This window comes from Phyllostomus discolor, chromosome 8, assembly GCF_004126475.2.
Source record: "Phyllostomus discolor isolate MPI-MPIP mPhyDis1 chromosome 8, mPhyDis1.pri.v3, whole genome shotgun sequence".
NCBI lineage: Eukaryota > Metazoa > Chordata > Mammalia > Chiroptera > Phyllostomidae > Phyllostomus > Phyllostomus discolor.
The window spans coordinates 34511885-34538202 of record NC_040910.2 but is presented as its reverse complement, the minus strand read 5'-3'; the positions used below and the strand labels follow the sequence as shown (position 1 = coordinate 34538202).

The 26318-nt window shown below is 52.8% G+C and overlaps 1 protein-coding gene across 4 annotated transcripts in view; it reads left to right on the top strand.

The window, feature by feature from the left end:
* MSRA (methionine sulfoxide reductase A) overlaps positions 1–25669 on the top strand; it is a 337717-nt gene extending 312048 nt beyond the window's left edge. For all 4 annotated transcript variants that reach the window (XM_028520342.2, XM_036032022.1, XM_036032023.1 and 1 more), the window contains one exon: positions 24877–25669. In XM_028520342.2, coding sequence (XP_028376143.1) covers positions 24877–25041 — 165 coding nt within the window. In that variant the 3' untranslated portion in view covers positions 25042–25669. The remainder of the gene's footprint in view (positions 1–24876) is intronic.
* The last annotated feature ends 649 nt before the right edge of the window (positions 25670–26318 follow it).

Below are 26318 nucleotides of genomic sequence, written 5' to 3'. Positions count from 1 at the left end.
TAAGCACACAGCCCCTTTCTCTATAAAAGCTGGAGCCTGAGTTGACATTTCACAAAGATTTCCGTTCCTGTCGATCTTCACCAGGCCCTGCAAGTGTGGTCCAGCTCAAGTGGGCCATGTCTCGTCTACACTTTGTATCGCACAGTTTCTGTTGAAAATAACCCGTGTCTGATGCTGCTCACTCCCCACTCCCTTCCCACAAGGGCCCTTAGCTACAACCTTTCATCTCTCAGGCTGGCCCAGTCCCCCCACCTTCTTTTCCTTTAGCGTGTTTTTTTCCATTCATTAACTGGAGCCTGCAGCCAGTTGGATTACAGGGACAAGAAGGTGTTGTTATTGATGGTAAGAGTGCCAGCCCTCCAGGAAGAAACATTAATGCACTTAGCCAACGCTGCCCTTCTTCACCTTTGAAGTCCTCTCCTCTCCCCACACTCTTTCCTTTGCACATTGAGTAGCAAAGCCTGTGAAAGAAGATGCAGTAGCCCTTTAGTAACTTCTCATGCTCCTGTATTTGGACCTTCAGTGTAATAAGAGGCTGTATCATTAAAAGAAAATGCTATTGGGAGGAAAACCTGGTAAGAGTTCTAGTGAAAATGGGATTAGTGTTTGGAGATGAGGCATTGAAAACTCACCTCGTAATCCCTTGAAAGTGTCCTGGCTGTTAAACCTTTGGGAATGATTACAGGTCATTTCAGATTCCCTAGAGTACAAGGACTTTAAGTTTGAGTTGAAGGTAATTTTTGGATTAGAACTTTCTAGAAGGATGACATGTTTTTGACTATTGAATGACCTTGTTTCTTTACTCAAAGGAACTGCCATCAGAAATCTTTCAAGACCAATGCCTCCGTTTAGAACCTCAAGGTTGTCCAATGAGTCAAAGGAAGTTGAAGGTCATGGACGTGGTCCCCAAACTGAGGTTTCAACCCCTGTGCTGTCAGCCTGCCTTGTTTAGCAGTGGGCTGCCATTGCTTGAGGAATTATGTGGCATTTTTCATTATAGGACCACTTTCATTCTGCTGTTAGTGACAGCAGTAGTTACTAGCTTGGTGACATTTGGCAATCTCCCCATCCAAGTAGCCTCATTTAGATGAGACCTCTTGGGTGAAGCCTTCCTGTACCCTCCCAGCCAGAGTTTTTCCATTGATGTTCATGCTCCGAGGCTTGAATTCTTGTGTGCTGGCGTCCCAGGCGGGCCCAATGGGGACCGTTTGGAGCATCTACCGCATGCCAGCTTCTGTGCCTTTGTACTCCAGAGAGTAGCATGAGGGCTGCTCCCCATCCCCAGACCCCTTGGAGACTACGTCGTGTTCATCGTGGAGTCAAATCTGTGGTTCTCTTTGCGCGACTGTGTAGGACTCCCTGACCTGCACGTGAGTGTTCTGCCTTTGCGTCCTGGCCCTTCCCCTAGCATGTGGCCTTGTTTTCTTTTTGCAAGCCATCTGTAATGCTTGGGGAATAAAGCAGAGGCATAAACAAGCAAATGGACACATATTTAGAAGTTACTCCTCCAAGACTCTGACCTTGACCCTTGTACTTTGTGGGAATTTAACAGATGTTTCCTGGAGTGAGCTCCTTTGAAATAAAAGCAGCCAGAGGACAAGCCTGTTGACCTGCAGAGAGTCTGGAGGGGCCGGGGAGGCAGGGGAGGAGGGAGCAGCCTGGAGCGAGCTCCCGGAGTGTGTGTGCTTCTCCGGGGGCAGGGGCGCTGGTGGTGCCTGGCTTCAGTGTCCTGGCCGACATCCCCAGAGGGCAGGGCCGCATCTTCTTCCTCATCCGTGATGGGAGCTAAGGCAGCACCGGACACATGATAGATCGTGATCTCTGACTTTGAACTTGAAGGCTCTGCACAAATGAAAGTTCTTTTTTTCTTTTACCACTTCATGTTTTCTTGCTTTAGATTTCCACAGAAAAAAATATTCCACATTGAACATGAGATGTTTTTGGAGTGCTGGATATCTGGATTGAATATAAAAGAAAACGCTTTCTTTGAAGAACATTCTGTTCTCTCATGGTCTTTAGGACTTTTTATTCTTGTTGTTCTAAATTACTAAAAAAAGAGAAAGGCAGAAGTAAAGAAGTGAGCCTGTTATGACAGCTTGGTGAAGGAGAGAAGTGGGTAGAGGCCCTCTGTTCTCTCTTGTGTCAACGTGGAAAGCCTTGAACTTGAGTTATAATATCAACATTATAAAAGGTTGTGTGGATTCAGCACAAAGTAAGAAGATTGGCAATTACTCTGTGGCTTTAATCAGAGCAAATCAACAAATTTGTGATTTAACCTAAAAACCCACCTTGGAGTCTATTAACATTTTGGCATCTGCCATCCTGTTGCAGGTCCATGGCGACAGCTTTCACCCCCTCCTAACCGGTCTGCACTGGCCTTCCCAACTTTAAGAAGCTAAGTTTTCTTTTCACTCCATCCAGGGCTGCCTCTAATAAATTCCTGGCAAACGGTCAGCCAGCCAGCGTGGGTCTGACCAGGTCTGAAGCAGTCCACCCACCACCAGAGACCTCTGAGGAGAGGAGTCTTCCATGGGATGAAATGGCTAGATCCTGCCTCTGGGGGATTCCACCTGCAGGTCTTCGTCTCAGGTTTAGAGCAGGACACACCTTTCCCCCTTTTCCAAAAGACAGCGTCCTTCGAGGGCAGCAGGGAGGGTCCCCTGGAGCGTCCTGTCTGATGGGCTGAGCAGGCTTTCCTCCTTGAGGGGTCCCTCAGCAGGTCCTTGACCTGGGGGGTGGCCTTGGCCCTGAGAGAGTCAGACTCGGCACTGACAGTGGCAGAGGAGGGTGCCCGGCCTCGCCAGGGGCGTTCTGCCCGGGTCCTGTCGGTCCCTGCACGCTGCGTGGGGGAGGCGCTGCCCGGTGCCAGCAACTCCTCCACCAGATGTTCAGCCAAAAATAAGTTCCCAGCTGCGGAGGGCTGATCTCTCTGCTCCCCTTCTTCTCGGAAGCTGCGAGTCCAGTGGTCTGCCAGCTGGAACTGGGAGACTGGGGAGTTTTTGTTTTGTGGGTTTTTTTTTTCATTCCAGCTGAAAGGAAAAGCAGTACCAGGCTTTCCTTTCTTTTTTAACCTTATTATGTCAAAGGAGTTATCTTGCTTTTAAGGGCAAAAAATATCCCCCTTGCTTCTGAGTTCGCTTTTAAAATAGCAGGAGAAATGGTGGGGCTGCGCGGAGCCCTTCCGGGCTCCCTGGCAGGAGCTGCTATCGGGAGCGTCAGGTGCGGCTTCTGTTCGAGCGGAGGGACAGTTCTGGGAAAAAGCCCGAGCACTGAGTTCAGCTCAGCAGATCTGCTGCCAGCCTTTGGATTGATAAGCTGCCTGTTTGCACAGAGGACATGAACAGCTGCCCAAGCTGTGGAATTTTCCAAGGGCTGAAAAACTTCAAGTAGGGGCTTAAAGTCATTCCTTTATTTAGCAAATGCACATTAACCCCTGCTGGATGCCGGATACCGTGCTGGGGCTGCAGAGATGAACTGAGGGCATGCCCTGTGCTCAGATCTCTCACTTTCTGGGGGAAGAGTGGGCCGGGAAATGGATGAGTACCAAATACCCATGGACGTGGTGGTGGCAGTAGCATTCCTATCATTGTTGTTACTAGTAAGTTACAAAGGATACACAATGCAGCAGGTAGGAAGGGACAACCTGTTCTGCCACAGGTGGTCTCGAGGGGGCCATCCAGACCTGTCACAAAGGAGGAGAAGGACGAGCTGCTTTGGGACAGTACTGTGGACCACAGGGAGTGGGGGCTTTCCTGACCAGAGGAGAGGAACGTACGAAAGAACAATGGTCACAATCGATTATTTTGGGACCAAAAGCAGTTTCAGTGTATCGAAGGTGTTGCGGGAATAGGGAGGGTAGACTGTGCTCCTGGGAATGGGGAATCTTTGAGGAACTAAGCAATAGAGCCAGGGTCAGATCGGTGTGTTACAAACTCACTCTGGAGTACCTGTGGAGACTGGGCTGGAGCTGGGTGGACTTAGGGGCAGGAAATGGGTTAAAGATAAAAAAAAATGATGAATGAGACACTGGACTAAGGCCGTGGTGGAGAGCATGGGAGGAAGAAGTAGAGTACAGGAAAAAGTGAGGTGCGGGGCTCCATGGCCCATGCCCTCTCCAGTCTCTGTGTATGGGGGGCAGTGGTTACGAGTAAGGACTGAATGAGGGCTGGCGCTAAGAATGACATCTGGCTTTCCCCCGTGCGGCTGCTGCTGGGACTGCGAGAGGGAAGGCAGGAGTGGGGACAGGTGCGGGGGAACAGAAAGAGAATTATGGTGACCTGTGTGGACTCTGAATAGTGAACCTGCCTTTTGGGGTGCTAACGAGAGGCCATGATGATCTCGCTGGGGGATGCAGGGGATGGGCAGCTGCCAGCCTTTTGGGGAAGTTACCTGCTAAGGGCAGGTTGTGCCACAAGGCAGTGGCAGAAAGAGAGAGGCAGTGTTAGAAAGGAAGGCTGGACCCTAACATAGACGGTCAATGGGTTTTTGACAACAGTGCCAAGACTGTTCAATGGGAGAAAAGTCAGTCTTGGAACAAAGGGTGCTGGTGGAAGTGGATATGCAGTTCTGTGACTGAATATAAGTGCAGAAGAATGAAGTCGGACCCTTACTTTATACCACATATATAAAAAAATAACTCAAAATGAATTAAAGACCTAAACTTAAATGCTAGAACTGTAAGACTCTTAAAAGAAAATGTAGAAGAAAATCTTCACTGGGTTTGCAGCCGAGTTCATGCAGATCCACAGTAGATCGGCAGTGGTTCTTTGGATACAATGTGAAACGCACGGGCAGCAAAAGAAAAATAAATTAGACTTCATCAAAACTTCTGTGCATCAAAAAACACTAATGAGGGAGTGAAAAGGCAACCCACAGAATGGAAGAGAATATTTGCAAATTATATGTCTGATAAGGAATTTATATTCAGAATATAAAAAGAACTTCTACAACTCAATAACAATAAAACAGTCAATTAAAAAAATGGGCAAAGAACTTGTCTAGACATTTCTCCAAAGAAGATGTGCAACGGCCAATAAGCACGTGAAAAGATGCCCAATATTGTTAGGCATCAGGAAATCCAAATCAAAGCCACAACGAGATACGACTTTATACCCATTAGGATGGATATTTTCCAAAGAATGGAAAACACTGCTGCACCACGGAAAACAGTGTGGCAGGTTCTCAAAAAGCTAAAGGTGGAATCACCGCATGCTCCAGTGACTCCTACTCTAGAGACATGTCCCCAAGAACCGAAACTTGGGAAGGAGCCTGGGGGACCTATTCGGAGGAGTTTATCTCTGAGAAGCAAAGAGTGGGCGCCGTGCCCACCACATCCTTGGCCACTGAACCCATGGCCAGAGCACGTCTGTCCCAAGTAACAGAGTGGTTTCAACTGCCTGAAAACCAGAAGAGAGCTTCTGAGCAACTGAAAGTTACGTCACCAAGTGCCTGCACTGAAGTCAGGTCACTCCACCCTGCGTGGTGCTCGCATCAGTCACACACACGCACATATGAGGCTCGAGCTTCTTGTTCACCAACCTCCGCAAGTAGAAGCCACAGACTAAAATGTCTCCGGACTGGTTTCAGGAGGCCTTCTCAAGGCACCAGTGAAGCTTCTGGATGTTTGGCCAACGGAGGGGAAAGAAACACCAGCTGAGAGGGAAAAGCAGATAGGGAGATTCCAGAACCAAGGTGCCTCCCTGAGGGACATCCCAGGATGACAGCCACCCAGCCAGCACACACACACAAGTCCCCTAGCGCTGTGCAAGAGGGTAGGCGTGATATCTCACGTGATCCAGCAGATTTGGGGTGCACCTGCTGGAAGTGGGGATGGTGGCCCCTGCCTGCCCAGGGCCTGCAGCCAGGGGAAGGGCTCCGTGGGTACGGGGCTGGCTCAGCCCCAAGGTCGACTGGACAGCGCTGGGACATGGGAGCCCGGTGGGGGCTTAGTGAGCCTGGCGATGAGGACTTCGGGTGCGGCTCCCGAAGTGCTCTCTGGGGAAGGGGACCTTTGGGTTGGCTTTGACACTCACAAGAAAGGCTGTCAGGCGGCTCTCTGCAGAAAAGCTTTCCAAAAGAGCCCACAGCGTGTGCCTCGTGTGGCCCACTGAGGCCCAGTGTGTGTGTGCTTTGCACAATCGTGGGTGTCCATAAAGTCCTCACGCAGTTGAAATGGCTTGGGGGATGCAGTTGGGAGGCAGCAGGAGCACGGCCGACCGGTCCCAAGTTCAGGGGCTGGAGGCAGGCAGGCTGGGTGGGAGCCCCAGCTTTGCCTTACCAGCCGGGTGTGCCTGGAAAGTCCAATTACCTCCGTGAGCCTTCATCCTCCAATGCGGTGCGTGGGGATGAAAGCTGAAGCTCTCACCTGGGATTCCTGTCAGGATTAAAAACATAAGGTAGTAAAATAAAGTACAGCTAATGAGAATCGAATACGTGACAGTTACTTGAAAACACGCTGGGCAAGGAAGTACATACCTCACTCGAGGAAGTTTTTTCATTAAAAGTTATTGCACTATTCAAGGTTGTTATTGTGTCGTAGTGAAGTAAACTCGTTTACCTAAAAGGAAGTGCTTCGGAGGGCCCAGCCCTGAGGCGTGTCACCCTCTGGTGTTCGTGTCAACCCCCCACCTCATGCACTGACACAGATGGGGTGTCTCGTTCCTAGCAAGGCCAAGAAAATGGGGTCTTCCGGTTCTTCCTGCACAGATGGCGAGGCGGGGGGCTCACCTGGGGAGTGTCTGGGCTCCCCCTCCAGAGAGGAGGTGCCCTGGAATTCTTCTCTTCTTGGCTGGGAATCCCGAGTGTGTTCCTCCTCAGCTCCTGTGACGAGCAACTCTCGTGCCTGGTACCGGGAGGCGAGGACAGTGCGGTTCTTCCCGCTCTTCCATCGAGGAAGGGCCCGAGCAGCCAGGACTTCATCACGTCCCTCCTTAGTGGGACGGGCTTCAGAGTGAACAGTTGGCATTCCTGTGGGGACAGGCCCCACGCTCCCTGCAATAGGCCAGCCCCAGGGTGGGGCTGCCTCCCCCTCCCTCACCTATGCTCTGCCATCAGCAGCTGTTTGCGACAGGTGCTCGGGCTCTCCACGGCAGATGGTGACCGAAATGGGCTTGTTGGCAGGTTGTGCCACACACTGCCCTCCCATCACACACACCAATGTGCCTGCAAACGCACATCGGGACACTCGGCTTCGGGGTGCAGGCGCCTGCCTTGGGTTTCAGGTGATGCCGGGGGTTCGTTCCAGCGGACATGCTTGGTCCCCCGGGCCATTCCCCGTGGTCTGAGACCCTTCAGTATGTGGCCACCAGACTGTGAATGGGGTGCGTTCCTGCTCCCAGGCACAGCTCTCTGCGTCCTCTGCCCTGAGACTGTGTATCTCCTCGGTGGTGTCTGCCCAGGAGCGTGGCTGTCCCCCGAGTGCATCACGACAGCTGTGGGGTGGCCTGGTTGAAGGCCGTGAAGGCCCCGCTGCGGTGGGCCAAGGTCACAGGGCTCCAGATGCAGAGGCGGCACCTCGCTCTGCTCCCACCATCTGCTTCCCTGAGCGCGGCCTGGCACACACTGGATGCAGAGACCCTGGGGAGCAGGGGCTGCTTCGCTGTGGACTGGATCCCAAATGCACTGGGAGCCTTGTCTTCGTAAAATACTCAGATGTGGCTGTGCCCCCCGTGCCAGGGGAACTGGGGTCTCCGGCTCACCCCTGGGAGAGAGGATGGACCAAGCAGGCAGGCCCTTCCAGGAAGCCCCTTTGCCCCCGCTGACCCTGCTCCTGACCTGGCCCATCCTCCCACCCCCAGAAGATCGGGTGTTGAGGGGACTGTCGCCAGCTTGGCACTCGCAGCCACACAGGAGCCCCACCCGAGCCGTGTTTGGGCTGCTCACGCTGCACAACTCAGCAGCCAAGGCAACCAGATGAGGGTGACATCTGGCTTGAGACTGTTGCCAAGTCGCTCCTGTTCGATCCCTGGCAGGAAGGAGGTGAGCTCTTCGTGCCAGATTCTCAAAGAGGGAGAGGGAATAAAAATGTGTGTTCCACGCCCCACGTTTTTTTCTTCTTTTTACTCTGACTCCTCAGCTGTCACTGTTCTTTCCCTGGAACTTGGACACCATTAGGGCCCAACATCCATAAGTGCCTGGGAGCGGGCTCCACCACCCAGTGGTGATCAGAGCATTGGAGTAAACGTGCGCAGGGGGTGGAGTGGCAGGGCGAACTCTGAGGGAAGATGCACACAGGTGAACACAGGCATACACACAGGCACACATGCACACTCACACATGCACACATGACGATGGGTTGAGAGGGGCAGGGGGCTGTGGGTAAGACCCTCTGCAGTGGGTGCGTGTCTAGTGAGCTAAATAGGACCAGAACATGACCACAGGAACCAAGTGCCATGTTTTCTGCTCTTTCCCAGTGTGGAGGAGAAGTGGTGATGGCTGTCCTTGTATCTGATTTCTCGTAGTGACAGGCACAGCCTGGCGCCTGTGGGCCAGGACAGAACTAGAATCCAGACACATCCGCTTGAGTTGGCCAGGAAGGACTGGGGGTGTTTGTGCTCAGCCAGAGAGGCTGAGAGAATGTGCGACAGGCAGGCCAAGTATGCCAGGGCAACTTGGCAGCTCTGTGACCTCGGGAAAGTTACTTAGCCTCTCTGAGCCTGTGTTGGTCATCTGGAAAATGAGAATGATGGCCTTTTAAAGAGTGTTTTGTGAGCTTTCAACAAACACTGCTCCGAGGTAATTTGTCATTTTAATTTTAGAGAGGAGGAAGTTGAAGTCCAGGGAGGTTAGCTGACTTGGCCAAGGTCATGCATGTCAGTGGGGTGTCCTGCCAGGGGAGACACAGCACAGTGGATGCCCGGGAGCAGGCAGTCTAGAACTTGCTTCGGAACATCAGTCAGCAGCTATGGGCAGCAAGGCCCAGGGCGTGTTGGCGTTCTCTCCACCATGTCAGCCACCATACACTGCCTACTCACCTTCAAGACATCCACTTTGCCTTCTTGGCGGAAATGAAGCTGACAGCCTACTTCCAAACACAAAAATTGTTATTTTTTTTCACAGGTGACCTCTGTCTCCCATGCTCTGTGCTCGTTCCTTTGATGTCTTTGAAGCGCGCTGGGGTTTCTTTATCTCTTTGCAACATCTTGTTTGGATCCACTTTCATGGCCAGCTGAGAATTCCTTGAAATATATCCAGTTCAGGGAGCCAAGGTGAGATGCTTGCTGAGGATGGCCTTGGGTCTCGCCTTGTCAGATGTGACATTTTCTTTGTGTCATTTGTGAATGTGATAAACAAGACATATATTTCACCATGTAAAGGTGATGGAACACCCCCACACTCTCACAGGCAGCCTTTCATCAGCCCTCCCTTGGTCCATGGTCAGGGTCAGGGATAGATTTTAGGGCCATGAAATAAACGAGTCAGCAAGACCAGATGGAGGGTTGTGGCAACGGCCAAGGCAAAGGCTGGTGATGGCTGAGTCTGGGAAGCATGAGCAAGGGTGGGCCTGGTTCGTGTACTATTCAGGATGCAGTGTCATGATTTACTTGACAAATGTGATTTGTTATGAGCCCTGAGACAGGAGAGGGTTGACAATAGCAATGAGGTGTATAGTTTGGGGGATACATGGCTGATGATGCTGTGTACCAAGAAGGGGCAGGAGTAGAGGAAGAAGATGAATGGCTCCAATGTTGGATGTGCCAAGCCTGCAGCTTGGGGGCGGGGCAGGGGGCTGAGAGGGGGGAGGGTAAGCAGCAGGTTTCGGTGAGCAGGTAGAGGGAAGGGGTTTGGACCCACAAAATCTGGAGTCCGAGTCAGCATTGGGCTGAACAGCGCAGCACCCGGAATATAGTTTGCGTTGTTATTACGTTTCTTATTTGCTCTGTATGTGTGTATTTGAATGCCCATTCTGCATCCTAGAGTGACTGCAGTCTGAATCCTGATCAGCTGGCAGCTCTGAGAATTTTGTCCAGGATCACTTCAGTCTTGGAGCTACTCTGGCAATGCAAAGATTCTCTGGGTGGATTGTTAGAACGCAAAGAGAACCAATGGATATTGAACTTCTTAGACTTTCAATAAAAAGCAGTGGATAGGCCGACAGTTTCTACTCCAAGTTCTGATTGTGTTTCAAGAGTAACCATGAGGTCAGGAGCACAGGCAGGAAGCCTGTGTCGTCCCAAACAGGGAACCAGGGTACTGACAGGAACCAAAGCCAGAGACAAACGACCATACCTCTTTAGGGGAGGTGGGGGAAGTATAAAAACCAAGGCTGTCAGCATCATTAACTTGGACCAGTCTTATTTTACTTCTTTATAGTGATATTCAAAGGGGAATATGTAATTGAAACATCCAAGTGTTTAGATGAAGTTAATCTCTTTTATCATATTGAAAATGGATAATGTGAGTGAATTACCTGCCATGGGCCAGGTATATTGTCACACAGAGGACATAAAATACTTTCAGGTTAAAAAGGCAGCTTTGAACTGCCTGGGTTCAAACCCTGGCACCCCTCTTCTCTGTGCTGAGTGTCCTTGTTACAGAAATGGAAATAGCCATGAATCTTTCATCAGGGGGTCTGTCAGGAGCTTCACGTAGGTTAATGCATTCGGGACGGTGCCCGGCACAGAGTAAGCAAGCACTCAGGAAAGGCCAGCTCTCCGCTCCTCTCCATCCCCACCCCTCCTGGTCTTCCAGGGACACAGATTTTTACTGAGGTCTTAATAGACAATGATCAAGGTATTTCTTCATGAAGAAAATCAAAGGGAAAAAAGTTATCCTCTGAGACCTGTATCTTGGTTCTCCTCGATGGCACTGCCAGTCCCCTCCATGCTGTGCAGCCTGTGACACTCGGGACTTGTGTGTGGGGGCCGAGAGCTGGGCCACGGGCCACCTGCACTCTGGTGAGGGAGGTCCGGTCCACAGCCTGTGTCTTCAAAGCACCGAAGCCCTGTGTGATGTGAACAACTGGGCGTGCTGGGGAAACCAAGGAAGGGTGATATGAGGGTCCAGCTGGTGAGCCTCAGTCTCCCCGCCTTCTCTGGGAGTAACCCCTGCCACCTCAAGTCCCCCAGTGTGACATTCTGAGGGCGCAGGAAGACCCTGACATCTTCAAAAATAACGAACACCGGACGAGCAGTGCTTCTGAAACGGAATGCACTGCTCTGCGTGGGTGCTCTCCCCTCTCCCTTGGAACAGTGCTGAGAGGGAGGTCTCTCATCCCCATTTCACGGAGGAGAAGCCCACGCCCCGAGGCCGTGCGGTCTGGCGGAACCAGGGGCAGAACTCGGACCCCTCCCGCCGCCTCCATCTGTACCAGCGTGACGGACTTGAGAACCCCTGGGGATAGCGTGAGGAACGTTTGCTCCTCAGAGCCACGAAGTGCTGCTTTAAATATATAGTGCCACCGCCTTAGCTCCAGTTAACATGGACTTAGACTGCCTTAACTGGTCACCATGCCAGTTGTATTGTGTTCTCAGATCGAAGCTGTGAAATTAGCTCTTGTTCCCGCCATCTCTTGAGAGAGTTCCAGTTCTTCCAAGGGTTCCGAGCCTTGAAGGAAACTTGAAATTATGCCTTGGCAAAGAGCACCGATAGCCAGTTTTGGATTCTTTCTTTTTTTATTTCCCCATTTCCCCCTCCCTCCCTCCTTCCCTGCCTTCCTTTCTTCCCCAGAAAAATCCCGAGTGTACTTCATTGCTCAGAAGCTTGGCCGGCCCCGATGGAGTGTTCACTAATCCAGGCCCCCCAGCATCCTGTCTCCACGCGGGTTTTACTGTTCCCTCTGTTGTTCCACCAGCAGTTAGTTAGAACAGCCACGGAGGCGAGTCCCCCAGGGATGTCGCTGAGGAGGGGAGGTGGCGCCGCCAGGACCCCGGACCCGGCAGGCAGTGCCCGCCGGCCACCCGCGGCAGAGCGGGCGCACTGGCAGGGTTGCCGGGAGCAGGCCTCGGTGGCCGCGCTCCGTTTGCTCACACGGTGCCGGCTTAAAGCTTCGGAGCAAAGGAACAGAAGCTGCTTTTCTTTCGTTATTTCACATCATTATACATTCGTTACTGTGGGAGGCTGGAAGCTAAAGCTGTATGGCAAAATATATCTTAAATGAATGTTCTCATAGAGCTTACATTTTATTTTGTAGTCCCATTTTTTGTTTCCTTCGATAATAATAATAATATAAAAATTTCCAGTCATTTAACTCTCAGCCCTAGACAAGGCTACGTGAGGCTACACCCATCCCCGCCCGGGGAGAAGCTCTGCGCGAAGGCCGGCTGCGGGGCAGCTGTGGGCGGCGGGCAGACGGGCAGACTCCAGTGCAGGGAGCCATGAGGAAGGCCTGCATTTCTTAACGTTGGAATAAGCACAACTTCTCTTGTCTTAATGGGCGAATAAAAAAACTGTAACGATGCTAAATCTCATTTTTTAAACTCAGTGTAAGAGAATTTGAAGAAACTGAAACTGCCTTTTAAGTCGTGGCCGGCAGTTGATCCTCGCTGTGTTCCGGAAGGTTCTCCCCGCCGTGCTGCAGGTCACGCGGCGGTGAAGCGCACCTCCGCGGAGCTGTCCGCAGACCCCGGTGCTGGGCGGGCCGGAGGTGTGTGCCGGGATGTGTACAGAGCCGTGGTACTCCGCATTTGAAGAGAATGTGATTGTCTTTCATCGCGTTGCGTGAGCTCAGAGTACAGGAGCACCCATTTAACACTGTAGCAGGAGTCTTTGGGCGAGCTGCCCTCTTTCAGAGTATGTGCACCTTTAGTTGTATCGAGGGATGTTTTTATGAGTAAAGAAGTGATTTACTAATGATAATGAATGGCCTTTATACAGTCATCATGAGCACGTTTCAACCATGTGTTTGAGCAAATAATCCTGTGCACAAAAAGCTGGTGTGTTACATGCAGTCGTTCTTACATATCTCTTAATTTAATCCGAGTTAAAGCCACATTTCTCACAATTGAAAGTTCCTCAGCTGCAGGACCCACGGGCTCTTCGGTTCTGGTTCCCTGGTACCTTCTGCCACGCTGCAGTGGGGGCACATTAAGTGCTTCCTGTCTGGAACTGTAAAAGACAATTGCTTACGGAGCTGTATGTGTGGACATATAAAGATATTATATGCAGTGTAAAATACAAAACGTTACGTTACAGGTATAGAGCCAAGATGCTCAACACCAGTGTCTCTGGGCAGAGGTTTAGCATTTGAAATCAAAATACAGCTGTGGAGTCTATAAAGAATTGTCAAAACTCAACAATAACAACAAACAAACTAATTTAGAAATAGGGAAAAGATTTGAACAAACACTCCACCAAAGAAGGTATCTAGAAGTCAAACAAGAGCATGGAAAGATGCTCCACAGTATTAGTCACCAGGAAAGTGTGTATTACCGCCCCACTGAAGGACTGCCTGCCTCTCGCGAGTGGGAATGGCTGAGTCAGAGATCGTGACCGGTGTGCGGAGCAGCGGGGGCGCCCCGACGCGTGGGGGAGTGCGGCACGGCGCACAGTTTGGGAAACCCTTTGGAAATGTCTTGTCAAGTTTAATCTCTTACTTTGCATTTGCCATGTGACCCAGCCACCCCACTCCTAGTTTTTACCTAAGAGAACTAAGGCTTATGTTCACACAGAAAGCTCTACCCGAGTCTTTCTAAACAGCTTTATTCATGATAGCTGCAAACTGGGAGCAACCCAAATGTCCTTCAGCTGGCGAATGGCTGTCCAAGCTAGGGATGTATGCACCTGGGCAGGCCCTAATCTCTCACCTCCGGCAGGCCTGGAGGCCCTGTGCGAGCAAGGAGAGAAGGATGAGGCAGAGCTCAAAGCTGCTCCAGCGATAAAGCTGCGTTTGCTCCAACACACGCCCGGGGCCACAGGGCGGAAGGCGTTGCCTCACGGCACTGACGGGACCCTCGCCCAGCCAGTGGCTGGCTGTGTGCTGGCCGGGCAGAGCCTCCAGTGCCCACGCGTGCAGGGGAGAAGGAGCCCCGCAGAGTTCGTCCGAGAACGCCACTAAGTAATGGGCAGCGGCCACAACAGTAACAGACCGATTTTCAGATTTACTCGATACTATTTAAAATGCCTAGTTTTCAAGAAAAAAGTCACGAGACAAAGAAACATGAAAGTAAAACTTACTAGACAAAGACTTTCAGCTATTGTAAGTATGCTGAAAGAACTAAAGGAAACCATGTCTAAAAAATTAAAGAAAAAGTGAGAACAGTGTCTCGCCAAATGAAAATCATCAACAAGGAGATAGAAATTATTTTTTAAGAAGAATGAAATAGAAATTCTGGACTAAGCAGAACTGAATATTAGAAATCCGAAGGCACAGTCACGTAGGGAACCCTCAGCGCAGGGGCCGTGTTGGCAGAAGGAGGAATGAGCGAGGGAAGGGAAGTTGTTTGAGGTCGTTCAGTCTGAGGAGCAGAAACGAGAAGACGTGGTGAAGTTCGCCCAACTCTGAGACTGTGCTCAAAGCCACCGCCCTGTAAGCTTGTCATTTTATGGTGTGAGAAATACTCAGTAAAAGTTATCTGAAAGGAAAAAAAGCAGCACAGTTGAAAAAGGCCCTGGAATACAAGCCTCAAAGAGGACCTGTTCAGCAGGGCGGCCTCGCCTCCCCCTTTCACAGTGGAGGAAGGCGAGGCCCAGGGGCCGCCCAGGGACAGACGGTGAGGACGGTGCCCAGGACCCCACGGCCCTCGTTTGAGCACCGCCGACAGGGCCGCGCCCTGAGCGCGCCCTAGTCCTGGGCCAGTCAGGGCGGTCGCCCACTTGGCCTGCAGTTCAAGTCGGGGTGAATCCTCTTCCCTGCAGCTCTCCCCGAAACGCATGCGTAAAGGAGAAACAGTGGAAGTTAGAAGAGTTCCTTTAGCTTGCCAAAGTCAGGGCACCGACCCGAAGCCGCAGGCGTTTGCTTTAAGCCCTTTTCTATTCAACCTTTCGGATTGAAGGAGCGTTCCTTTCGTTGAAACCTGCGTTTCATCCCCAAGGTGAGAGCCGGTGTCCTTGGCTTCCTCTGAAAAGTGACAAGTGGGTTCTTTTGTACACGAAATGCAAAGGATATAACAAAAACAGTTAATGTTTTTTGATTTCAGATATGAGAAATAAGTTAATTGACTTCAGATATGAAAAAGCCGATTATGACCCCCAGAGATACACAAAGGGGTAGGGGAGAGAGACCCATTTCCTGTAAAACTGAAAGCCATGGAAGGAAAGCTCGTATACAGGAAAAGTCATTTGAATTCTTTTTCAAAACTACAGTCCTCAAAGGAAAGATCAAATCCGGGGAAACCAGCAGCCCCCGAAAGTGTGATGGACCTGACCCTCCTCGTGGGTGCAGGAAGCACCCTGAAGCCAGAGCCGATGGGCGGTGGAGCCTTCCAGCTGCACAACCCTGAGCGGCCTTTCCTGCTCCAACATAGGGTCTCCGTCCCAGTCTGGGTGGGCTCTGCCTTTCAGGGCATGAAACAGAGCAGAAGGAAGGGCCCTGTTCTTCTTGCACCCACAAAATGATGTTGGAATTTGTAAAGTACGGGGAAGTAAAGCATGATAACTAAGCCTCTCCACCTGGCTCAGCTGGTCTGAAAGGCACCACCGCAGGCGAGAGGTGTCTTTCCCTGGGCTCAAGTGGTTCCCTGTCCCTGGGCTCAAGTGGTTCCTTTAATCTTGCAAAGGACTCTTGCATGTCACTGTGACAGGGCAGAGAGTGAACAGAAAGGGTGTAACTGGGTTACCTTGCATGGGAGCAAACGACAAGACCAGAAACCTGATGCTTTCTAAGGCCTCTCCCACTGTCTGCCTGAGCCCTGTCATCTTTCCCCACCCTTCCTCTCCAGGACCTTGAGCACTCCTCAAACGTGCCTCCTTACCTTTCTCCTTCTTCTCCCTTACTCCCTGCACGTGCTTGGAACAGGCCCCTCACTGTCCTCACAACCACCACTTATAACATTCCCAGTTCAACATCCACCTTCTTTGGGACCCATCTTCCCAGTTGGATTAGTCTTTCCCTCCTCCGTGGCCTCAGGGGACTCTGTTTGCACCTCCAATACTCTGGTCTTGCACGTGCATGTCTGTCCTGTCTCCTCTAGCTGAATTCTGACCTCCGGATGAACGGACAGTGGTCTTCACTCCCCATGTGTGGGTGTGGCTCCCATTTTTGTCACATTTTAACTATCACTCTGCACCCTCAGGCCATCACGTCCTGATCATACTGCCTCCCCCTTTAAACCATCAATTCCTTTAACTCAGGGAAGTTTTTCTCCAGCACCCAGCACCCTGCCCTCCTAGCCCTGTTCATGGTGCTTGGCCTGTGCCCCACAACGATGACTGAAATTAGTGGATTGAGTGTGGTGGTGGAGAGTTAAAGTTACTGCATAGAAGTCTCATGACCAGAGTACACTGAGCTGTGCCCGTCTCCCATGATCTTTCAGCATCACACCCAAACCAGGGAAAACCGGGGAACTACAGGAGAGGAAATGAGACCACTCTGTGTGAGGATACTGCTGCGGATTGTCACTGCCTTCACTCCAGGACCAAGGCGATGGAGCCCGAGGTAGCTAGAGCAGCGCTGGCCACTGTGGCCGGGAGGAAAGTATGAAACCCATACTGGTGCTGGACAGCTCCCGCCCAGAAAAAATACAGCCCCTTCCACTCGCAGCCTGTGGACCAGACCAAGTCACATGGCCACCTGACTTCTACAGGGACAGCAGGGGATGTAGGTGACCACTAACACAGTCTGCCATGCTGGTCTGCAAGCAGAGTTTCCCACATTCTAACATGTACACGGATTGCCTGGAAATGATTCTAAAACAAAGATTCTGATTCAGTAGCTCTGAGGAAGGACCGGATCTTGCATTTCTAACAAGCTGATGGCCCATTGTCCACACTCTGAAGAACAAGGGGAAAGCTTTGCATCCTTCTTGGACAAACTGAACTCTTCCCCCTTCTCTGCAGAGACACAGCTCAGCTTGCAGCTACCATTTTGTGTTGCAAATCAAGAAGAATATCCTTGCTGGTCAGAAGACACTTGTGACTTACCTGGAGGGTGAGGGGGACACCAAAGAATAAGTAACGGAAGCATTGAACTGCTCTGGGGAAGGACAGCATATAAGTAGAGGCCAAAGCCATTCCATCTAGAGTACACCATGGGCATAAGCAGGTTTTGTAAATGGACCAAATTACATCTAATTGTGTCACCTCTGTTCCTGCTTTGTCCCCCTCTGTTCCACAAAGCTGTGAAGGGTCAGCACAGCTCTGACTGGGCCTCGTAAAGGCCTCGGCCCCTTTGAGCACTATTCCTATCAGTGTTGCTGAGTTGTCCCAGGGTCTTTCACTCACCTGATTTGTGCCCATGGCTGTGCCGAGTCACTGATTGACTCACAAGGAAATTCTGTGGTTCCAGAGCCTGGAGGTCCCTGAGCACTTGTGGTTTCGTGCCACCCTGAACTCTATACACATGAGCCTCAGCTCAACTCAGAATAGATGCTGTTTTTCTTTCTAGTGGTTTTCTTTAAAAGCCACGCCAGCCATCTTATGTCCTTTCTTTCCCAGAAGTTTTGATTGATGGCAATCTGGTCAGCCAGAAGCTGCCAGTGGAATGAAATTGCTGACTTGGGCACTGGCATTGGCTAAACTTATTAAGCTTGAATGGGGTGTGTGTGCACGTTCAGGATAGAGACGTAGCATGGGATTCCATGCAATTAGGTCTGGAAGGAAATGAAGTGGTCTCTCAGCTCACCCCAGGAAAGTAGGAACCAAGCAAGGAGTGGACTATGCCTGGTACATGCCCCTGCTGCCACCAGAGGGCGTAGTGAGCAACAGCCTCCTTGTCTCCGAGGCCCTGCCCCAAGCCTTTTTCTCTCAGGCAGGACTGGCTGGCCCCTGGGCAGCAGTTTCCTGTTGAGTTCTTACAAGTGAAACCCCAGTTTTATGTGAGCTCAGCATCAGAAGTTGGATTTCAGTTCTAGGAAACAAATGTCTTACCATTAAAATATTGGTTAAAAGTGATCCTAAAGTAAAGTGAAAACACATATTTACACTTGAAAAATAACTATCTAAAAACCCAACACCCAAGGTAAGGCTAAAAATTCCTTCCCTGGCTGGAGGGGACGGAGTTAGCCTGGACTGGACAGGATGAGGCGTTAAAAAGTAAGAATCTGATGAGGTTGGCACACAAGATACCTTTTCCCTTCCTGCTGACGCTCCCACTGGCGACACAGCCATTTCTCATTGGGCCTTCGATCTGTGGTTGAACTAAGGTCATCCGTCTTGAAAATGTTCATTGCCCATGAGATAGGCCCTATGTACCAGAACCCTATGAATGGGGAATGGGCAGTTGTCATGGTAACTTCGGGCTTGGTGGCCCTTCCTGTCCCAAAGCCCATGGATAGACTTTGCAGGGTCATAAAATCTCGTAAGCAAGTATTTCATTGTGACTTGATGTGGGAAGTGTTCATAGTGTTTACTGGATTCTCAAGGGACTCTATGATCCCCACCAAGAGGTTAAGAACCACTGTTAGAAATTCAAGTTTCTTTTGCTGATACATTTTCTAAAAAGTGGAAAGTGTCTGTAGGTCAATCCATCCACAGCGAGAGTTCAACAGTTAACACACAGCAGCCTCAAGTGCAGTTGTGCACACATACATTGCAAGTGTGCACACTCACGCCTCTCCCACACACATGTGCACACGTGTCAGTGTCTCCAGAATCAACCCTCTCTCTCCCTCCCTGCCCTGCTCTGCAGAATTCCAATACGAGGTGCTTGGTGGGCTCCTATAAACCTTCATGCACTGGACACGCTGTTAGTGCAGGAGGGTCGGCATCGTGGGTCTCACCCACCCTGCATTCCCACGTTCCAGGGACAGCATGCGTGTGGGGAGGAGCATGAAATCCAAACCCCACAGACCTGGATTCCTGCCCCAAACCCACCATGAACGCTCCAGGCACATGAATTTGAGCATAATTCTTAACCTCTTTGACTTTCCTTTTGGGTAAAGTCAGAATAATGACACCCCACCCCTGTCGGATTGCTGGCATGATGAAATGAGAAGATAACAAAGGGAAAAGCACCCTGTGGCTCACGTCTTCCCTGTCGGAGGGGCTCTGCCAACTCCTCCCCTGACATCCGTTCCAAGTTTGATACGGACCCTGGCACTGAAAATCAGACTGTGCATTATGACACTTTGAGTGGGTCTTCTGTCATCTGTTGGCATCAGTGGTCCTTGGGAAATCCACACAGAATGTGGTGTTTGGAGGGCATTTGTTCCTCTGAATAGATAGGAAGCAGTCCGTCCCAGCCCTATCAGGTGACCTCAGGTGGGCCTTAGTGTTTGTTTCCCCCCATTGTAACGCAGTCATTGGTGCGTGGGATCAGTTCGGGTGAGACAGGAGAAAGAATAACCGAACCACAGGTTCTGGAGCAAGTCTTTTCAGCGTTGAACTCTGCATTTCTTTGGGGAGCTTAGCATCCTAATAGGAAGCTACCGACATGAAGTACCTATCTAAGTAACTGTTGTGATGTGTGCTTGTCATGTGGCAAGATGTATCTGACAGCTAAAAAGGGAATGAGATTCAACCCAAGTGTCCACTGATGGATGAATGGCTGAGTAAAATGTGGTGTTCATATAGGCATTCTGGCATATGCCACAATGTAGATGAACCTTGAGAACATTATGCTCATTGAAAGGAGCCAGACACAGAAAAATAATACTGTGTGGTTCCACTTACATGACCTAGCCAGAGTGGTCGGATTCGTAGACACAGAAAATAGACTGGGGGCTGCCAGGGGCTGCGGGGACGGAGGAGTGGAGAGTTGTTACTTAATGGGTACAGAGTTCTGGTTTTGCAAGCTGGAAGTTCTGGAGAGTGGTTGCACAGCAATGTGAAGGTACTTAACACTACTGAACTGTACCCCTGAAAATGGTTAAGATGAAAAATTTAGAGTTATGTGTATTCAACCACAATAAAAAAAAGTCAATGAGATGACCTGAGAAATAGACGTTACACATTTTGCATTCCAGGGACGTGAGCAGGGGTGGGGACAGGTGTGATAGAAATTTAGGGTGACCCATGTCTAGAACTCTGGGGTGTTTGGACATAATAAGCCCTCCCCCTCTAAGGGAAAGGCAGCATCTTTAACTGGCCCCCTGGACAGGGGTCTCACAGTACCAATGGAAGTAGCTGGGGTGGGGCCTCTGGTCCTGGCTCTGCAGCCTCCTCTCTCCCTGGGCTTCCCTGCCCTCCACTGAGAAGTAAGAATACTGATTCCCACTCTGCAGTCAGTCAAAGCCTCCCATGGACGGGAGTCACACACTTTGGGAAACTCTCTGGGGACACTGCAGTTTGGGACGAACATGAGAGCTGGCCTCCCGGCCTTCACACATGCCTGATGTTACCTGCTGACGCTCCACCATCACCTGCTCTGCTGGGACCGCACGCCGTGCCTTCTCAGGGTGACACAGAGGGTATCACTGACATGCAGGAGGCTGAGTACACGTGGGCGCTTGGGAAGCTCAGCACAGCTAATAATAAGCTTATTAGCAGGTCGCAGTAAGCAGAACGGCCACGCGGTCATTAATTTTATTAAAAGAAAGGTTTCTTGCCAGCAGACCTGAAAGGCTGGCTGGGGCCTGGGCCCTTTGGCAGGTGGAGTGGCTGGGGCTGCAGGTGCCCACTGGGGGGCTGGGAGCTCTGCCCCAGCTTATTGGCGACCACCTCCTCACCTCTTTTTCCTGCCCCACAGAGACCGGCTTTGACGCTGCAGAAGCAGGGAGAGCGTGGGGGTGTGGATGGAGGCCTGTGTGAGGAGGGCAGGTGGGTGGGCTGGCTCTCCTCCACCCGGGCGTTGGTGGGGAAGGGAGGCAGTGCTACTGTGTGGTTACAATATGCCAGGATGCTGTGCACTTTTTATGCTGTATCTTGGGTTCTCACAAGAGCACAATGAGTGAGGTGTTGTGCCCATTGTACAGATAGACAATCTGCTTCCGGAAAGAAAGTGATCAGAGAATAAAGGCATAGGAGGCTTGCTGGGGCCATCTAAGAGAAGGGTGAGGAACGGGTCTGTGAGAAAAGCATCATCAATTCCGTGAGGTGACCTTCCAGAAATTTCTTGAACCAGGTGGCACACCCTCTAAAAAACCAGCAAGAGCCCTGGCCAGATGGCTGGGTTGGTTGGAGCGTCATCGCATGCACCAAAAGGATGCAGGTTCAAGTCCTGGTCAGGGTGTATTCGGGAGGTGACTGGTTGATATTTCTCCCTCGTGTCAATGTCTCTGTCTCTGTCTCTCCCTTCCTCCGTCTCTCTCTAAAATGAAGAAAACATGTCCTCAGCGGAGGATTTTTAAAAATCAGCTAGAAAAAAACATGCCCCAAACCAGAAGCTTTCGTTGTTTCGGAGTCAGTAGGAATGGGAGAAGAGTGAGGGGTAGCGAGGCCCCTGAGGGCTTGGCCTGGGGAGCCCGTCTTGGGCCCTGGGCCTGAGGAGCCCAGCAGAGGGAGGGCCTGGGAGGGCCGGCGGGGTCGGGGGCAGCCCTGGCGCCTGGGGAGGTGAAAGACGGGCTGGGCAGAGCTGGGCCTCGGGGTTGACCAGCGAGGAGGGTGCACGCAGGGGAAGGGAGGACGACTGCAGCACTGACCGCCACGGAAAGGGCGGGGGTGCCCCAACCCCCGCCCCCCACAGCCTCAGCCGCTGTGGCGCCTGAACCCCAGGCCCCGGGAGGCAGCGGAGGGGACTGACTGGCTCTTGTCAAGCGAGAGCGCAGGGGGCCGGGCTGTGGGGAAGAAGGGAAAATAGAGGCCAGATGGGATTTTTCATTTTCCTCCTCCCTCCTCTCTCCTCTCCAGTTTCTTCTGTGCATTTTTGTTCCGTCCCTCGGTTTTAGAGCCACCAACGCCATGCTGAACTGCGGCCTCAGCCTGGAGGCCGGCCGGCCGGTAGGGAGGGGCCGATGCTGACCGCAGGCCCGGTGGCTCCAGCCCGAGCCTGCCCCTGGACAAGACCGGTGCAGGAGGTCCCAGGCCGCGGGGAGGTGGAGGAGGGCCGCGTCGCTCTGTTTCCGTGGGGTTTTATCACTGTTGTTTAGTGTTTTCCTCTCAAATAAAAGGGAACTGTGTGCCATCTTGTGGCAGAGGCCTGGTACTGCCCCGGCGCCACCGCACGCCTCCCTGACCACTGCTCCCCAGGGCAATGCTGCCCCTCTGGGCCGCTGGGTGCACGGGGCCAGGGAGAGCCGGACTGGAGGAGGAGGTGGGGGGTGGCATGAGGGGGCCTGGGCAGCAGTGTCGCAGGCACTGGCCTCCCTGCCTCGGGGAGACGCGTTTCTGGGAGGCCATCCTACTTCGAGCACGGAGGACGGCCGTCTGAGAAAGCGGAGTCCCGCGGGCAGTGTGAGGAGGTCGCCCTCAGAGGGGCCAGAGCCCGCAGGAGGCTCGTGAGCACGAGGTGGGCGCACCTGGGAGCCCGCCCTGGCCAGGAGGGTGACGGAGACAGGGGAGGGGGAGGACCTCAACAGCAGGCAGCCCCCATGCAGTGTGGCCTAGCCGGGAGGCTTCCCAGGTCAGCATCCCTTGTCACGTCAGAGTGCGGAAGACTCTGGTCACCATCCGCAGAGCACCTCGGAGGGCACCCGGCCCGTGGGCGCACCTGCATTGGTGTGGGTGGACGCGCCGCGGAGGGTGTCGCTGGGCTTCAGACCCAATGAGGGCGTGGACTCCACTTGTAAGCCACAGCCCCCGGGGGCCAGCCTTCTATTTGGCACCTGGACACAGCTACAGAAGTAAGAGACGATCTTAAATCAGCCCGAAACATTCCCTGGCTCTCTGAACTGGGGCCAGGCGCTCTAAGTCCCCGCCTGGCCTCGTTTTCTGTCCGCACGCTCTCGGCGGGGACACCCCCAGACCTCTCTCGCTTACCCTCTTTGCTGGAGTGCCGCACTGCCACGCCCCCTGGCGTCCCCACGCCCCCTGCGGCGGCGTTTCTTCCCAGCAAATACTGGTGACCAGTGGGCGTGCTGCCCTCCGTCTTCCTTCCCAGTGAGGTCACCCCTGACTGTGACTGTGACCAGGGCAGTGACCTGTCCCGGGCCCTCGCTCTCACTGGGGTCCTCTGTCCTCAGGACAACGCTGGCACCAAACACCGTGTCAGCCGGCGTTTGGTCACGGACACGGAAAGCGAGTGAGCCGCTCCAAGCCGGGAGGCCCTGACAAAGGGAATGTGGTGCTTGCAGAATCGTTAGAGAGGCTGTTGGAGGGAAGGTCAGGGGAGAGCACCCCTGGACGTCAGGGTGTCAAGAAGTTACAGAAATTGCTAGAAATCACTGCCGCTGGCTCTCATGGCCCACAGCGTGGGAGTGGACAGGCCTCGGGAGCAGCTGGCCCTCTCAGGTCCGCTCCCTGAGCCCGCCGGTGCGCACCCTCACAGCCGCACCTGGAGAACAGCGGCCTCTCCTCTGACCCAGCCCCCAGGTTCCGCTGCGTGCGCCTCTCCTGCGGGTGGCATCTCACCCGAGTGCTGCTGGCAGGCAGCTCGCTTCCAGCCTGTGCCGTCCCGGGCGCACTGAGAACGCCGGGACGAGACACGCGCGCTGACACACACTGGTAAAGACAGACGATAATAATAGTGCTTCCTTTGGGTGGCTGTCGTGGGGCTAAAATTAACACCGCGAAGTCTTTGTGCAGAGTGCAGCATATGGTGAGCCCTCCATAATTGCTGGTTTACCAGAAAGTGTCAAAACTCAAATCAGAGTGGTGCCTCGTTGTTATTTCTAACCCCCGTGAGGGAACTGGCTGCTTCTGAGCGCCGGGTCTGAGCCACCCGCCGTGGCGAGGGTCCCGTCCCCCAACAGATCCCAGCCTGCTGGCCAGATCCACCGTTCCTCTGGTTCGGGCTCCGAGGCCGGGTGCAGATTCGGGGACAAGGTGAAAGTTCTCGGGGGGAAAAGCCTTGGCAGTGACTCATGCTGACTATTAGGACTGGGGTCCTGATGCTCTGCAGGCGTGAGTGAGGACGTCCTCTCACGTGGACCGACGGGCAGTCAGAGATGGGTCAGGTCCCCGTGGAAACACAAGTCCCCGGCCCCACCTTGCACCCCTGTCCAGAGGGCAGCCAGTGAAACCGGGGCCGAGTCTCTGTAGCCTTGTGCTCAAACGCCGCCAGCAGCCTGGAACAGGGAAGAATTAGGGCACAGCTGAGAGCCAAAAGGGAAAGGAAACGCACTGAGATCCATGGGGAACAGTGTCTGTTTCTTAATCCGTCTCCTGCCCCAAATAGCTCGGCTCTCCTCCCCCAACCTGTGTTTACGTGTCTGTTTCTCTCCCTGGCAGCAGGTGCCACCAGGCCTTCAAGTAGGTCACGGAGGGCGGTGATGAGCCCACACGCGCCCTCAGGCCCGTCCTCTACTCACCTCACCCCTCAGGAGCCCGGGCCTGGAATCACAAAGCCCAGACCCCAGATGACCTTTTGCTCCTCAGGGCGTCCTGGCAGGGTCCCTGGATGCTGGAACCCCAGGGAGCGTGTAGGGGACCCTCTGCACTGCCTGTGAGTGGGTAGGGGGCCACCCCTGAGCTGGAGGCAGAGGGGGCAGCCCTGGATGGTGCTGCAGCCTCCCTGCCCTGTCCTGTGGTGCCCCTGCACCCCCTCCCACTGCAGCCCTGCTGAGTGCACCCATTCTTCCCCGGGCAGCCGGGAGCCAAGTGTCCCTGCTGTTTCCCCTGGGAAATCAAGGGCATTACAGCTTTCCCAGAACAACCCAGCTGGAAAGCGGCAAAACCCAGCCAACGAGGACCCACTGCACATCCCCAGCCACCTGTGTGGGCCTCCCCCTAGCCCCCCATCCCCGTTGCCTCCTTCTGGGAACCACCTCTGCCCAGAATTGGGTCCTGACAGTGCCTTTCTCTCCACAGGTTCTGTCAAAGCATGGCTACGGCCAGATCACGACCGACATCCGGGGGGAACAGACGTTCTACTATGCGGAGGATTACCACCAGCAGTACCTGAGCAAGAACCCCCACGGCTACTGCGGCCTCGGGGGCACCGGAGTGTCCTGTCCACTGGGCATTAGAAAGTAATTTCTCCCCACGTGCCTGGCCCTTGAAGTCACAGCAAAAACAGTTTGAATGCACTGGGCAGTTCTTTCGCAGCTCACGCCAGTGGCTTTTGGAAGCGCACACAGTACAAAGGCCTCCGTAGAATCTCGTGTGCGGAGGTGTGATTCACTCGGAATGCCCTGGCAGGTTGATAACATGGACTTGATCTTCTAATTAGTTGTGGGGGGAGGGGAGCCGTGAGATTTTTTTGGATCATTTGGGGTCTGAATGAGGATAATAAATATGCTCTGCTGGCTTTTCTCTGGTCTGGGAGCCCGCCCTGGCAGCTGGGGAAGGAAGGGGGCAGCTGGGGAAGGAAGGGGGCAGCTGTCGGCTGGCCGGAGCGTGCTGGAAACCCTTCACCCGAGCCCTGTCCCCTTCACATGCCCTGCACCCACCAGTGCCTTAAAATTTGCAAACATTTATAGCCTCAGTGAATCATTCACTAAAATGCTTTGTTCTTTAACCCTGTCCATGGGCAAGGGGCTCTCTCTGTCTCTGCGCGGCCCTCCTGTGGCGGAGAAAATGGGAGTCAGCTTAATCAATTCTAGTGCGTTGCTTACAGCTATGAGAAGTTCTTGTTCTAATAAAAGTCTACAGTCTAATAATACAAACTGTGTGATGTCTCATCTGTCTTTTACTTGTTTAGGTAGGATATGTCTAAGTATTGTAAGATAAAATCCTCAGAGTCGTTCTCCCCCAAATGGGAAATAAGATTGAAATCTTTGGAAAACATGCGCACCTCCGGCTCCTTGCAACTGTAGTACTAATAACTTTCCTACACACGTGTTCCAGCCGGCACACCAGGGGCTCTTCCAGTCAGACAGGACAGGCATGTGCAGCCCCTGCCCTTGAGAGTCTTTATAGTCAAGACAAGGGTGGGGGGCAGAAGCCACAAACATGTAAACACACGAGTAAATAACTGCAGGCCCTGAGAGATGATGAGGAGGGGACCAGCTGGACGCGGTAGGTAGTTAGTTGTGTCTGGGCCCGTGTGTAGAACCGCCCTGAGGGCTGGTTCAGCTTCAGGAGTCCGGGGAGGCCTCGGGGAGGCGGTGACACTTAAGTGGAGAATTGAATGATCCTAATGTGGCAAAGGAAACACGTGAACACAGGTTCGGGGGAGAGCACAGAGCTGTTTGGGGCAGGAGACAAGCGAGGAATAGACACAGTTCCCCACGTAGATGGCCTGTTTCTCTCGTTTCCCTCTTGGAGTTCTGCTGCACCCTACGCACAGGTGGGCCTAATCACTGTCCGCA